This window comes from Artemia sp. Qi Xiang Cuo, chromosome 7, assembly GCF_049724085.1.
Source record: "Artemia sp. Qi Xiang Cuo chromosome 7, ASM4972408v1, whole genome shotgun sequence".
Classification (NCBI taxonomy): domain Eukaryota; kingdom Metazoa; phylum Arthropoda; class Branchiopoda; order Anostraca; family Artemiidae; genus Artemia; species Artemia sp. Qi Xiang Cuo.
Genome location: NC_142800.1, coordinates 66,792,784 through 66,809,430, shown reverse-complemented (window position 1 = coordinate 66,809,430; position 16,647 = coordinate 66,792,784). Strand labels below are relative to the sequence as shown.

The window sequence follows — 16,647 nt, the reverse complement described above, 5'->3', positions numbered from 1 at the left end:
AAACGAACAAAAATTAATTAAAATAAAACAAAAAAAACAGGTTTTCTAATTGAAGTAAAGAGTGAAGTTGACACTTAAAATAAACAAAATTATTACTTTGCAGTTTATGCAACATGTATCTGCAAAGCTGGTTCAAATACACTGACTCGGTATATTTTCCTACATTTTTAGAATTTTGAAAAAACTAGTGATTTACTGAAAAAACAAAACATACTCAACAAAACAAGATTGGTAACAGAAAAATACTCTAGTAGCCTGCAGAACACAAAAGACTAATTTATATCGCTCTCAATAAATTTTCACCAACAACGAAATCAGTAAATTTTAGCATAGAATTTAAATTCTCTAAAAAACTCAAGCAAGCTCAGTCTTCACCAAAGCGCTAGATTTTCAGAATTTAATGAATACAGGGAAATGTCACCAGTAGTTTCTTTTTTTTTGAAGTTTTGCATTTATGTGTTTCACACTGCGAATCGATAATTTTGTTTGTTTCAAGTTTCAGCTTCGCCCTTTGTCTCCATCAGAAAACCTTGTTCTTGTTGAACTACTATACATTTCTATTTTCCCAAATGAAATCAACTATTTTTATATAAATTGCATTTTAGTGCATTTCAAGATAAAGGGTTGTTTACAATTTTTTCTTTATAGTAACACTGGCAGTGTAAATGAAATCTGATTTTTTAAATTGGTAAAGTGGAAACTTGCACAACAGCTTTTTACATATGTATTTTGAATATACAGTAAAATCATGAATTCAATTTATAATGAAAAAAGTTCCGTATACAAATATGCAGTTTCGGCAGTAGGCCTCATGGGTGCAAAAATCGTGGTACTACCCTAAGAACTTCATAATTTTGAAACAATCGAAAGAAAAATCTTAGAAAACCGTGGTTTTCAGGAATGAATTAACATAAGATTGATCCAGGAGGGGCAAAAATGTCTTTCATTCTGACGGAACTTTAATGCTTTATTCTGGAGAGGAGCAAGAACAAAATTGCTTGACCTGAAAGTTCTTTTCTTTTATTTGGAATTCCGTGGATATTGCGGCCTGAAATTACACTTTTTTAAGAACTGGTCAAGGAAAGACATTTTTTCTAGACACCCTCCCTCTCTCTTAGCTTTAACTTTATGTGTATACGTTTGGGAAAATTGATTGACACCCAAGGGGCGCAATGATGAATGCTTTCAAAATCATATTATTACACGCCTTCTTTTTAGGCTTATATGGGTATGAAATCCCTTTAAAAATTTGAACAAAGAGCTAGGCCTGTGGGTCATTTTCTAAGATTTAGGACTCAATACACGTTTAACAGTTTGATGAAAGAACAATTAAAGTATTGTTATCATAGCTATGAACTTGAATTTCCCATTTCCAATATCAGATTACTTCCTTGCTATACCCGCATATACAGGGTTTTATTTCCAATATAAGGGGTGTTGGTAAACAAAAGAAACATCTTAAAGGAAATTTGAAGTCGCTAGAAATTCTTGAGAATTCTGAAAAACAAAAGTGAGAATTCTGTAGGCCTAAGCAGAAACTATTCTGTAGACCTAGGTAATAAGTATTATATTTCTGGAAGTAGTACTTGATTTTCCGTGGGAGTGAAACACAGGAAACGATATTTGAAAGACCAACATTCTTTGTAATAATCTGCTTTTGAAATTTTGGTTCAGAGTCTCAATGAAATTTCTTAATATTGGTTGCGTTATATTTGATTCAATTTAGGTCACTTGGACCATCATTACTACTAACAAGTCATAGCAACACCGTGCCATTTAAGGTAAACACAGATTTGAGGCTTCTCTTCCACACTAATTTGTTGGAACCTTCACTCTTTGCTCCCTTTTATGAAACTCAATTTATTATGGATCCTTTCCTATGACCTTTGCATACCCCGTCTGAGGACTTCCTGATTCCGTTTGGCCTCACATGGATGGCCAAAAGGTATGATTCTGAGCAATGACGAACACCAAAATTGTCATTAGATAGTTTCTTTCTGGAAAACATCTGGCGTAGACAGATAGACCTTGTGGCCCAGTAATTCAGGGCAAAGGGCTATAAAGTGAAGCAGATCGTCACCAAATTCTCCACTCTTAGGGCGTAAGTAAGAAACATCCATCACTCTTGATCTCCCTTAATGTTTCCTTAATAAGTTTATGCTTGGACGTAGTGCAAAGGAATGCTATTTTGTGAAAACTGGAGGGAGTCAAGCTATTTGCTTTTGACCAAATTTGTTTATTTCTAACTAAGTGGCACTTCGTCAAGGTGCTCTTGTCTTCAATAAAAGCCAGAAGAAGATCAGGGCATATACACATTTACTTAAACTATGGCTTGCGGTGTTGTGCATATGTAGCGTAAGATGCCAATTAAACCAAGCACATATTATGGTTAACTCCAACGTAAAGGCGAAATAATGTGGAAGTTGGGAGCAGGCCCGTACCAAGGAAGGGACGTTTGACCAGTGTACCCCTAAACAATTTTGAAGTCTTTAAGAATTTGCCCACAGTTTCTTACGTATTTCCATTCGGTTCACCAATGTTTGGTACTTTCTTAAGTCATATCTTCCCCCTCCCTCAGAAACAAAATCCTAAGTGCGAGTCATATTGGAATTCAACAATTCATAAAACAATTCATAAAACATAAATACAAAAACAATTCATTCTAATACTGTGATTCTCGTGTCAGAAAATGGTTTAAGTTCTCCATATTAACTCGAATAGTGAGTTTAGCTTAACTAGAAAAGCAGCCACATAGCCTGTAGAAATATTTACCTGACCTAGAAAAACGGCACTCCTTAGGTTTTTATTCTGAGTAGAAAAAAAAAATGTCTAGCTAACCGTTTTCCCTTCTTAATTATAGATCCATTTGAATCTTTATTTTATTGCGTATCATTACATTTTATGGCATTATATATTTTTAAAAGTAATTAGCCTTTGTGGCTTGAGCCTCGACTCAGTCCGGCGAGTTCAGCCATACCAATAACAATTCGTTTAAAAGCACGCCTAATTCCGATTTCGACAGTTCATCATTACAGCACAGCTGCAGTAATTTAAAAAAATGTGGCGTGAAATGTTTTGTCAAAGGGGTATTTATGAACGAGTCTTTTAAACAAATATCAGTTGGTCTATTCCGCCTTTCCATATTTTGCTTAGACCTTATAATAATTAAGAGTTACTATTTTTTTTCGAAAATCTGACTTATCTCCTTTTCAAAATCTCTAAATAGTGGTTATTTTGAGCTTCTTATGTCAAAATTATATTTGTTGTATCTTGAAGGCTAGAGAAAAAATCTTCCTCGTACAAACAACTGATCCTCAACAGCAATCAAAAGCCTATTAAGTTTCTTCGCGAAATGTAAAAAAACACCGTTTCTCCTGGCCGTTTTCAAAGCCTGAGATACAGCTCTAGCCCTGTTTCTGAACTCACCATTAACCTCTTTTGAATAAAAGCTAAGCAATTAAAAGGAAAGTTACATACCAGGATTGGCTTCACCTCCATTTCTTAGCTGATCCAAGCCAAACATAGACACGGGAGGTGCACTAGATGAAGGTACACTATTTTGATGTGCAGCAGCAGCCGCATGATGTAAAAATGCACTATGTCCAAAATACATGCCCCTAGCAGCTGAACTTATTGGGTCTGTCATAGCTGCTAGTTGGGCTTGAGAAATACTTCCAAGTCCATAAGCTGTTAAAGCATTAAGCGCATGTTGGTGGTGCATTGCTGCGCTTCGTGGACTTGCCGTAATTTGCTGGGCATGGGGCGACTCTGTGTTTTGAGATACTTCTTGGGAGCTAGCTAGGCCTAAAAGCTCTTGAATGGCAAATGGTGATCGTTGAGGGAGACTAGAGTGAGAACCAAAACCCATTCCTGGAAGACCAACTCCATGTAAACCACCCATTCCTAATAAGCTTGGGGCAGCAACATGGATTGTACCGCGTTCTGGAGGCTGAAGGAGATTCATTGCCTGAAATACAAAAAAAAATGAATTTACAGGGGAATTATTACTGAATTCAATTTTTGATGGAAAATCCGAATGTTCTACTATTTAATGAAACAAATTTTGTGAGACTTGGTTTGGAACTTGTGTTTTGGCCAAGAACTTTCTTCAATACAAAAAGGGGTCCCGAGGATGTGTCTTTTTTTGTCCAAGTATAGTACAACCCTGAGTTCCGAAATTACTTTGATCGAAGTCAAATATTTAGTTGAATTCAATATAAAAATATTTAGAAGCACATGTTATTAGTCGATATTTTAATCTGGCTGGGATACCTGCTGGGATTAATCTGGGATTCCTGCTGAGATTAATCTGACTGGGATTAATCTGGCACAGATTAATTGTCATGGCCAAATATTTCTACTAATAATTTTCTTTTCTTTTCAAGTTCAATTATTTTCTTCTACTATACACTAGATATGTATCGAATAAAAAACAGACACACACAAGCTAAATAACAGAGACGTTTTTGATTTGCCCTAAAAAAAATAAGTACAATACAGAAAGACTTGAAAAGTATTAAAAAAAGACGCATTGAAGAGACTCTTTTTTATGGTCCAGATTAGGTATTATTTCTTTTTCCAGAGTTTTACGGTCTTATTTCCAAAATTCTTTTTATGTTCCAAAATTCCTCAACTATGAAGTCATCTTTATTGTTATTCATATAAGTATTCTTTATACTAAGTTAAAAAGCAATTTCAGTAATATACACTATTATTTTTATTTCCTCCCCCCACCCTCCCCTTTCCAAAGCAGCAAAGAAATATAAGCATTTTGTATTATTCAATTTCTGGAATTCTACTGATTTCTGGAAACTGATAAATTGAAAATCAGCTACATTTGAATATTTTTCAGCATGATTAGGCAATCAAACCCAGGCTGGAAACTGAGAAAACGTTGTCTTTAGAAAGGAAAGTGGTATATTTTTCCAACTATTACACGAAATCTGCCATCTTTATATCAGGGACGTAATTCTCTATGGGGCAGGGGGGCAACAAAACCTCACAGACCTCAGTTTGCACCCCAACCCTATTTTGTACCCCCTTACCCGCCCCCAATAATACAGCAAAAAATATAAACTGTTATAAAAAATATAAAAGAACTCAGAGCCCATTGCAAGGTTCTGGGGAGGGGAGAGTAAGCCCAAGGATATGTAATCATTAGATGTCTTCAAATCGGCAAGTTACGACCTATAAGACTAACTTGGATATATGATATACTTTTTATCATATGGTTAAATTTAATAGAATAATGTCGGGACCCATTTCTCACTGAAATAAGAAATTTTTAGTTTAAGAAAATATTTTGCTTGTCGAGGATCCCGAATGGGAATAATATTTGCCAATCCCGACGGGATAATTTACCGACGGGAGATCATTAACATAGGATGTAGAACCCAAAAGCTTTGTGTACATTGAACAGTACTGGCATTGAATATTTAATGGTGAGCTAGTATTTAAAATCTGTTTCACAAATTATAAGCGACTTTAAGAGTCTCCGTAGAAATTGAGGTCAATATCAACCAAATCATATTATTGTGTTAGGACTAAAGTGAATACACCATTCGATGCCTTTTTTTATGCTGATTACGAATATAATAAGCATTTTTATCGGAAATGAATTCCAGCCCCCCCCCACCTATATATATATACCAATTCAGGGTTAGGTTAGATTAGGTTAGGTTAGGTATAGCCTATATAGGGGGGGGGGGGGGTGTAATTAATTTCCGATAGAAATGCTTATTATATTCGTAATCAGCATAAAAAAAAGGCATCGAATGATGTATTCACTTTATTCCTAACTCAATAATATGATTTGGTAGATATTGATCGAAATTGATTAGAAGCTTAAATCAATAACTGGAGTAGCGAACGATTGTGTAACATAGTAAATAGGCAAAAAAAAAATCTGATCATGGCTGGCTCTATGGGGCAACCTAGTAAAGAGCAAACTCTAGCCCATAGCTTTCAACAAAGGACTTTGAGCAGACATGTGCAAATGAGGGAGTTTAGGCTCTTGCCCTCTCCCATATATTGAGATTTATATAATTATTCCTTATATTCTTTTTTTGCATGGTTTGTGTTTTTTTCAGGATTTAGGACCTCCTGAAAGGTTGCCCCCCCCCCCACCCAAAAATATTTTTACGTAATCCCTTTGTTAGAAGATTTATAGTTTAAAGTTGACCATGGGAAGCCTGGCCATTTTTTTTTTATCTTGCAAAATTAAATATTCGTCTGTGAGCCGCAATAAGTGCCGTATTCACGGTTGAAATAAATAAGCTAAGATATTTTAAAATAAAAATATAAAATAGGATAAAAGACTGTAGCTAAAAAATGACAATACAAAAACTCAACAAAATATAAAACTGCAAAAAAACTTTGATTGATGCTGCCCTGCTTTCAAAAATTGTTTATACCAGATGGTGTGTTTGTAAGTCTTTACCAGATGGCAGAACTGTACAATCAGCGGTGCAGTGTGCCATGCGAGACACAAAGAAGTGCCTCTTGGTAGAAGTGTGGCCAAAGCTGGCAGAAATAGCAATGCTCTGAAATGCACATCAGGTTGCGCAAAATGGGTCACCTCTTACTGCTGACAAGACTGCAGCAATCAATACGTGGCTCTGTGTTTTGCACAAGTCACATAAGGCTAGAAATGTAGCTTACTGGAAATTTAAAGCATTCGTGTCACGCTAGCAGTACACACACTCTGCATATACAAGACTAGAGTTTCCGGAGATCATCTTAGAAAGGAATTCTGCACAATTACCGAATATAGTAGTCAGGGGTGCAATTTGCTATGTTACAGGGGCTGGGGAAACTGCCTCTCCCTGACCTCGGCATGCCCGCCCCTCCAGACCCCAGTTTTCCCCCCGGCTGAAATTTAGTCTCTTAAGAAATCTTGTCAAAACTAAGCCTGCATAAATAGGCGTAGGCTTATTTAGTGACAGGCTTAAAATAAGACTGCATAATTCGAGCATCCACAGAAGCGGGTAAGTTTTCTTCAGTACATCTTTACCTTCATGGTACTATATGACTCATTTCTCAGTTTTCGCGTCATTTTCACTTAATTTGGAAAAATCATTTCCACCTTTCCCCCCCCCCCCCCCAGGAATTTTGACGAAGATACACCACTGATTGTAGTGACTTAGCAAAATGCATTTTAGCTTATTCTAAACTGCAAAGGCAAAGGACTGGGTTGTAAGACTAAAAGAGAAATGAGGTACAAACAAGGTAAATACACCTCGCCGTGACATTCAGTAACGTCAACAGGGGGAAAGGCAGATTAGGGCTTGTTTCCCCTCCTAAATTTTCGAAAACAACTTTCTCGGGGGTATTTTCATTGTAAATTGCTTTATTTTTTGGTATTTTTATAAATATATTGAAAAAATGACAAATACACCCCCCACTTATTTCTTATAAATTGATTTCCACTTGCAATATAGCGTTTTTTTGTGTTTTTTTTTATTCCAGCACTTTTCACTGAATTAGACTGAGCTTGAATAATAATCTGTTTTAAAGAATGCTGTCTACAGGGTATGATTAGAAGATGGCACATAAAAATTGGTAGCAAAATCATCTTTCAATGGCAAATTTCCCAGCTGCTAGATGTAACGTATGCATGAAGTCTAAATGGTAAGTGCAATTAGATAGAGACCATTTTAGTGTGAATTGCTAGCATACTACCATACTACCCATAGCATACAACCTGCCATAGCAACTAGCATACCATTCAACACTATCATAGCAACTAGCATACTACCTGCATGTGTGAGGCGAAATAATATTAAAAACTATTTTCAAATCTAACAACAAGGAAATTATAGTCTTGATGGAGCTAATTTTTTTTTAGGTTTCACCAACTCTTGGTGGAACTAAGATTAAGTTTCACTAAGTCTTGGTGGAACTTGAAGTATTTGCGCAAAAGTTAGTACTTTTTTATATTCTTTAAAATAAACTCAAGTTATTTTTAAGTTGTTTTTTGTCTTTTTAAAGTATTTTCAAAAAACTCAGTCTTTATTTAAGTTCTTCACAAAAAAAACAAGTTCTTTTAAAGCACTTTTTATTCGTCTTTTTTAAAGTATTTGCACAAACCTTAGTCTTATGAGCCAGCCAGAGCTCAAATATGGCAACTCAAAGGCCGTTATCCGATTCCTTTTTTTCTATACACAAAAGAAATATTTAAAACCCCCAAGGAATAGTTACTTGTATTGATTGGTTTAAGCAAGGACGTATCTAGGAGGGGGATGGGGTTTATCCCCCCCCCCGAAATGTTTGTCTGACTCGTAAAACGTAGCAAAAATAAGTATAGAATTTTGTCTATGCGTTTTTGAGGTTTTTGTGTAACCCCCCCCCCCCCCACAAAAAAAATCCTGGATAATGTCCTGAGTTTAATCCGTCTTTTCTATAATATTTGGTTTCAAGGTTAGAAGTTTCTCTTGTTCCAAAATACGCTATACTCTTATTTTTCACTCGACAATTAATCAAAAATTGGAGTTTTGATATCAAATCTGTTTGCCACGTTTATGGTGCTCTAAGAAAATATTCCTTAAAAAAATATATTTGAGATATGTTATGTTCCTAATCCTTTATTTTTCAATTTACTTAAATGATTTATTAAGAAGTTATTACTTCGTGCAGGCACATACACCGACCCATCCGTTAAATCTCGATATTTTTTTTTGCCAACCCCATTTTTATATATACCTTAATAAAATTTTGAACTTATGTTTTAATTTTCGACCCGCCCTCCTTTATAACATTAGATATTGTTAAACAGCCTGATGTTGTGCATGAACCTTTACATTAAAACCTTATATTATAAATGGTAAATTCAGATGATGTTTGTCCCCCACTCTTTGAAGGCTTAGCTTGCACTAAACAATTGGTTGCAATTGTTTGCCCCCCCCCCTATAATAAAATTATAGTAATATTATTGACCATGTAAAAATTGTAAATAATATATTGAAACTACTCACCGTATCAGTATTTCTAACCTGATCCACCTTGCAGTCACACTGCTTAAAGATCTTTAAGACTCTGAAGTGTAACTTGATCTGTTAAATTTCTTCAGGAAGCGTTCAAGCAGGTTTCAATTTCGGACTTGCTCAGGAGATGCAGTCTGTTTATTCGGGGACAGTTTTAGTGGCTTACTTTTCCGGAATGATAATAGCCCCGCCTAGAAATTAGCTGTATCCACTTATTTAATTGACTCTATTTTCTCACTTTTCTCTTTTTTGCACAGAATAACAAAACTGACCTAGCTCTGTCACGACCTATGAGCAACAATTTCAAAATAGAAATAATTTAGGAAATTAGTGGCTGATCCCACTATTTTCATGCGTTCTTCATATTTCAAATTAACCACTAATTTGGGAGCCAACTATTCGCCTATTTATTAAAAAGGAGGAGCTTATATATTGCAACCAATCCAGTTGCAACAAAATATAACAGCAACCAATAGACGTTTTAGAAGGCGGGATTCTTAGTGCTTTTCTTTTCGCCATCTTGTCACTTTAATAGGAATTAAAAAAGAGAGAAACAAAGAACAGATGAATATGGGGTCTGAGTCAAACTCATCTTTAATGATTGATAGAGCTTGAGTGGCCATCGACTTGTGAATTATGTGCCACAAATAGGAGGGGCCTTTCCTGCACCCTTTTCCATACTTGAATCTGAATTAAAAAAAAAGACGAATAAACTTTAACTGGAGTGTTGTTAATATTGAATACTAAAATAAACAAGCGTAATCGCTCGGGGGCAAGAGCCCTCTCAGATGGGCTGAACACGAATATATTAAGAAGAAACATACAAGGGTTAGTATACCTCAAAAAGTGGCTCAGTGCATTAATAATCAGATTAAATTCAGACGATTGGGATGGGTGTAAATGGAGACTTGTGCAAAGGGAGAGGAAATTGATCATATTAATTGTACACTAATTTTGAGGATATTTTTGGGATAAATAAGCTGTGTCCGCCCATAATGGAGATCCCAATCCCGCTCCAGGGGAGTAATTCGCTATGGGACAGGGGGACAACTACCCCTCCCAGGCCTCAGTTTGCCCCAAATTTCTGTTTTCCCCCAGTTGAAAATTAGTTTCTCCAAAAATTTTGTCAAAACCAAGATAAGCCTGCATAATTCAAGTAGGTTTATCCACAGAAACGCGTCACTTTTCTTTAGTAGCCTATATCTTTACCTTTTTTGTTACGATACGGCTCATTTTTAAGTTTTCATTGTCATTTTCATTTGATTTGGGAAAATGAGATCGAGCTTCCCCTCCCCCAGGATTTTGACGAAATTATACCACTGTCCCACTCCAAATAAAACTTCACGCATCGATTCAAATTATTCCAATTAAAGACCGCCATTTTTATATTAAATTGACCATTTTTGGATTGTCCGTATATCCCTAAGTTGGGCAGTTTTATCCATTGTAGGGATCTTCAAGCAAGATTCTACCACCACATAAACTGTTTTTAATAGTTTCGTCAATTCAAAAAATGTCGATGGGGAGGGACTAAATGTATTTTTAAAAATGTAGAGGATGATTACAATTTGTTCCATTTCCATATCAAATATGGAAAAAAGGCATTTTTCAATGAAATGCCCAAAAATAAGTTTTTTAAATCGAGGGAGGGGAGCAAATTTGCCTCCAATTGACTCCTATATCTTTGTTATTTGACATACTCACAGTTGACCAAAAGTAAGGGGGCCAAGTCCAAAATCTACAGCTGGATACACTTATATGAAAACGAATAAAAGACTTGTAAATTTAATTTCTGCTTTAAAAAAATCTTCTAATGAACATATTTGTCGCTTGTAAATTTTGGAATTTTCTCACGTCCCTCCCTTGTTGGGCCAGGAATAGGCTTTATCAATCGTCCTTATTAATGACATAAAAATATCCCCCATCAGTCTCCTGTCCTTCTAGCGCACGCATGAGCAGGAATCTATTTAGGAGAGGCTAATATCAGGAGGTAGCATCAACATTAACAAAATTAACGACAACAAAAAAAAATCACCTTAATTAACTAAAAAAACTAATGAAAGGAGACTGATTTGTTCAATATGTAACGACTTTCATTCCTGGAAGTCTCAATTTCAACGGTTCTAAAAATCTCAATTTCAACGGTTCTAAAAGATTCTAAATATTACTTTTAGTAAAGCGCAAGTGCTGCCCTGGTTTGCAGAATAGTTAGGGGGGGGGGGGTTGCTAGCCCTACTCCTGTTGATGGAAATGTCTGTTCGTTCTAAGTTTGGCTTGATTGTTCATTATAATTCCTGGTTGTTTTGGGTCTCATTTGTTCATTGGTAATGATTTCTGCTCATTTTACCTTAGATTATTAGTTGACTAATGTTCTGGCTGTCATTGGTTTGATATAGCTCTTTACTTTTTTGTAATTTTGTTATGAGTTAATCTAGTTAATCTGTAAGTAAGGAGCGATGCGGCTCAATAGTAACCGAAACTATGAAGCAGGGTCTTGATAACATTAGACACATTAGAAGAGATGAATTTTTATGCTAATTAAAAATACGTATAATTCAGCAAGTTTAATGTTATCCATCAAAAGTTATGAGCCTGAGATAACTTGCCCAATTTTTGAAAAAGGGGAGAAATACCCCCCAAAAATCCAAGGATCTTAATGAAAATGTTACCATCAGATTCAGCATACCAGAGAACCCTACTGTAAAGATTTCAAGCTCCTATGTACAAAAATATGGAGTTTTGCATATTTTGCCAGAAGAAAGATCACGGATGCGTGTTTATTAATTTTGTTTTCCCCAGCGATGATCGTATCTAACCAGTGATCGTAAAAGATCAGGAGAAGGCTCATTTGATCGGAAATAAAAAGTTCTTGTTCCCTTTTTAATGACCAAAAATATTGGAGGGGCAGCTAGCCCTCCTCCGACGCTCATTTTTCCCCCAAAGTCGCCAGATAAAAATTTTGAGATATCCATTTTTTCAGCATAGTCCACAAATCTAATAACTGTGTCTTTAAGGATGACTTGACCCCCCACAGTCCCCGGGGGAGGGACTGCAAATTGTGAACTCTGTCCATTGTTTACATATATAGTATTGGTTATTCGGAAGTATGCAGACGTTTTTGAGAGGGGATTTTTTTGATGGAGGGGGGTACGTGAGAGGATCTTTCTATGGAGAATCTTTTCGTGGGGGAAGGAAATTCTCCATGGAGGGGTATACAGATTTTCCAGCATTATTAAAAACCGTCAGAAAATAAATAATAAAAACAAGTTTTTTCAGCTGAAAGTGAGGACCAACATTAAAACTTAAAACGAACAGTAATTATTACGTATACGAGGGGGATTGCACTCTCCTCAATGCCTCGCTCTTTACACTTAAGTTTTCTTATAACTTTTAAAAGAGCTTGTTATTCTAATTAAATGGCATTTGTGATTCAGGAGTCATTCTTAAACAACGATAACAAAAAATCTTTTTTTAGCGTAAAGAGCGAGGTATTGACCCCCTCATATACGAAATAGTTTCAGTTCGTTTTAAGATTTAATGTTGCTCCTTACTTTCAGTTGAAAAAACTTGTTTTTTTATTTAACTATTAAATACAGTGGTATTAAATAAAGCGGCTTCTATTAGTATTCTCTGGTTTTGATCTCAGTTTTCTTTATGTAATTTTTATCTTTATTTATTGTCAAAGATCGTCGCTTTCGTCCAACCGTTTAAGGCTAAACAACAAGCAGTGTTTCCTCGGTTTGGGGTGGGAGGATGTCGTAAGGAAAGTTTAAAGGGATATAGTAACTTCTTGGGAGGGTGTAAAGTGGAAGACTTTGAATAGATTTGGATGGAGAAGGAACGTGCGTAGCTATGTAGAATTCTGCCTTTACCCTTTGTCCGATCTTGGTGAGATTTTGTGATTTTTTTTAGTTCATCTCTTAACGTTACATCTTTGCCTGTTTTTTTCTGCTTTTTCGTATAATTTCTTAATGTAAAGTAATCCTTGGTTCATACTGAGAAAATTGATGCGATAGATAGCATTCGTCAATCGCACCAATGAGGAAATTTGGTTATTGTTTCATTCACAGAGAGTTTTCATGTCGCTCAACACTTCCTTGCAAGATATTTGAAGCTGAAATATTTGAGGTTGACATAGTTGCTTGACACAAGTATGATTTTTCCATCTTAATGAATTGCTTGACAAAGCAACTAAAATTGTCAAAAAGGCCTATTAAGCAACTGCGACAAACGAATTTTGCTCCTATGTGAACTAGGACCTATGTGAACTTTTGGGGTCCTCTGCCGATATATCGTTAGCATATCGAAACGATACCAGTATAATTTGCCGATAAATTCCCCTCCGGAAAAAAAATACCTAAAGTTTAATCCACCTCCCATTCTCTACCCATTATCATACACATGTGATTCTCCCTGGTCTATCCGGGTTGCAGCGGTAGCTAGCAGCTTAGTAAGAGACGATCACAGCCCTTAGTAAAAACTAAACTAACAGATAACTCCTAAAAATGCGCTCAGATCCAAACAAAAAGTACACCATTGTCCAAAACCCCTAAATAGGAAACTTACCGTGCCTTGGCTTGAACAACAAGGAAAATATATTGGCTTGAAAACCAAGAAAAATGGCTGCGACCACAATAATCTGCATATACGGGATTTTTTTCCCAGATAGCGGGGCATTGGAACATCGTGGAGAGCTGTTTAATGGTTCATTTTAAAGGATATTGCCACATCTAGTGCCTTTTGTAATTAAAGAAATGTTTTTACAACAGAATCACTTTTTACCAAAAAAAAACTGTATTTTCATGTACAAGCTTGATGAATGATAACGTCATGATCACGACCGTATATGACGTATTAAGTGAGTGCAATATTTGTACACGTTTATCTTTCGACATGATAATATCATTTCATTTTAGTTTTCAGTTCAGGATCGCTAAAGTTATTATGTAAACTGCTAAAATATTTATGGTGTCTGAGCAATAATTTTAACTTTTTAATTAAAACTAGAAAAATACCTGAAAATTTTAAAATTAGTTTTGTTTTTTGTTAGGTTCTAACTACCAGGCGCGTGATTTAATCTGTATTTCCATAAAAAAACATTGATTTTTTTTTATTTTAGTTTTCAGTTCAGGATCGCCAAAGTTAGCCTATTATATAAACTGCAAAAATATTTCTTCTGTCTAATGAAATCTTTTATTCTGTCTAATGATAATCTTTTAATGAAAACTAGAAACATACCTGAAAATTTTTAAATTAGTTTTGTTTTTTTGCTACGTTTACATAAATTACCATGTCAGTTCTATCGGTATCATGGCTGTAGAGATGGCTGAAACATAGTAAAGAACAATTACACACAAAAGAACAGGCTAAATAATTCTCAGTGGCTTCCAAAACTTATGCCATTTACAAGAATTCTTCGATTTTCTTTACCTTTTCTGATCAGCAGCTTGTGAGCACACAAACGAAATGGCGGGAAAAAAAAATCGAAGAATTCAATTTAGTTGTATAAACACAAATACATGACAATCTGATTAAAAGAAGCGAAAATCACACTGGATACAAAGGTGCAGCTAGAGTTTAAAGTTTGGAGGAGGGATTTAACGAATGTGTTGACAAAATCATCCAGTATGCTGACACATGCGGACACAACCTAAATATCTAAGGTAAGTTTTCCAAGGTGTTGACGCGTGGCAGCGATACTTTGGAACTCCCCCCCCCCCTCCCCAGTTTAAAATACTTCATCTCCTCCTTAGCTGCACCCCTGACTGAATTCTGATTTCTGAGTTCTTTATTTAACAATAAAAATCATAAACAAAAAACTACTTCAACACAATCATGACATCATGATGTCATGATATCCAGTTAAAACCATGAATATCATGGTTTTAACCGATTGAATCTTGGATGTTTCACCCACGCAAGTGAACATTCATTTAACAGAAAGGCATGGTTTATTGTTTTCTTTCTAGGTTGGTAGAAGATGTACCTCTTTCAAGTCGCATACACTTAGAACATTGCTGCACAAGGTGTGTATTGACCAGTGTTGACAACAAATATACTTTGACTTCATTTGACTCACCTCTGCTGCTCTTTCCACCATGCTCAGACTTAGCTGGTGGCTCCTTCCCCAAGGGCTGGGGAAGTAAAAATTACCTGCGGAAATCTGGTCCCATCTTTTGGACAAGTTAGGCTAAATTTGAGGAATTAGAAAATACACAATTAGAATTAGAGGTCCTTTTTTAGGACTTACAGTACATTTCCAGCTTTAAAGTCAAGTACAGAACTAAGCGGAGGATATGGTTCGTTAATTAAAAAAATCACTTCTGTATAAACCTAGACAAAACTAAGCTGGGATTCACGGGTGGATCTAGAGCAAAATCTTGGAGGAGGTCCAACGTGACGAGGGCGCCAATGAGTAAAATATAGGGGTGGGACAGTGTTACAAAGATGCCAATAAATGACCAAATTGACAAATTTATTCTAAAAAAGGAGTAAAAACAGAAAAAAGGGAAACCAGAAGAAAGGGCACCAGAAAAATATTGGGGACCCAGGGTTTACCTGACCCCCTGGATCTGCCAGTGCTAGGATTGATACAATGGAATCGAATGGCGCTGTCAGGATTGTCATATCTTGTACCATTACGAAGAAAAAAAAAGAGACATACATCAGTTTTGACAGAAGAGGATTATCTTACGGAGCTATACTGGCATTTGTCTTCTGTTTTGTCAAGGAAAAAGGAGATCTACGCCAAAATGATTAATTTTGATTTCTGTAAGAATACTTTCGACAGAAGAGGACTATCTTACTGTACAGGGAAAAAGAGACATAAGCCATAAAATGGAATAATTTTTAAGTGGCTTGGAATATTTAAATTTAGCTTATACCGCTGAAAAGAGCATAAGAAATTGGTTTGGGTCTGGAATATGTTCCTTTTGTCTCCATTAGTCTCATCCTTCAGAGCAAACCCTGCTAACAGACTTTTTTTTTAATTTTTTGTCTCTCCTGAAAAGTTGTAAAAATGGAGTATGTCGCACTTTTAATTATCACAGACGAATGTCCTTTGCCACTCAGCCCAGAAACACGTTAGCCAGGTATACGATTCGATTACGGTTGATTAACAGCCAAAATTTGAAAAAATTGAACAGTCATTTAATGTCCACGCTAGCAGAAAATCATGATAACAGATAAAATTAAAAGTACTTGAACAAGAAGCACTACAGGATTCGTTAGAATTTCGTTGAGGCGAAGCATCACTCGGTGTCTAACATTCACTCAACAATACTGCACATTTCTTGGTACGGTACTTGTATGATCAACCCCCGACCGCTCAAGCTGTTCATTCATTGACGCATTGCAGAACTTTTTTTTTCGTTAGTTTCTTTCAGCTTAGTGTAAGACAAAACAAAGAGAAGTGACAGAATAGACGGGAAATATATAATTTGGGCTGTACATTTGCCCATTAGGGGGAGGCATAAATTATTTGGACAGTGTAAAGTTAGAAAACAATCCTTGCTACATAATAGGCGGAATAATTGTACCTAATACATTAGGTATGCAGACCCGCAGTACTTTACCCCCCCCTCCCCCTCGTTAATCTGCAAATATATAGCCCAAATATGTTTCTAAATTATTAAATTTTTATCATACTTAGGTGTGGTAAAGCTTT

General features: G+C 35.8%; 1 protein-coding gene across 1 annotated transcript in view; it reads right to left on the bottom strand.

The window, feature by feature from the left end:
- LOC148950619 (uncharacterized) overlaps positions 1–9,206 on the bottom strand; it is a 150,533-nt gene extending 141,327 nt beyond the window's left edge. The window contains exons 1-2 of the mRNA XM_089091675.1: positions 8,973–9,206; positions 3,478–3,967 (exon numbers count right to left, since the gene is read on the bottom strand). Coding sequence (XP_088947801.1) covers positions 3,478–3,964 — 487 coding nt within the window. The 5' untranslated portion in view covers positions 3,965–3,967; positions 8,973–9,206. The remainder of the gene's footprint in view (positions 1–3,477; positions 3,968–8,972) is intronic.
- Between the last annotated feature and the right edge of the window lie 7,441 nt (positions 9,207–16,647).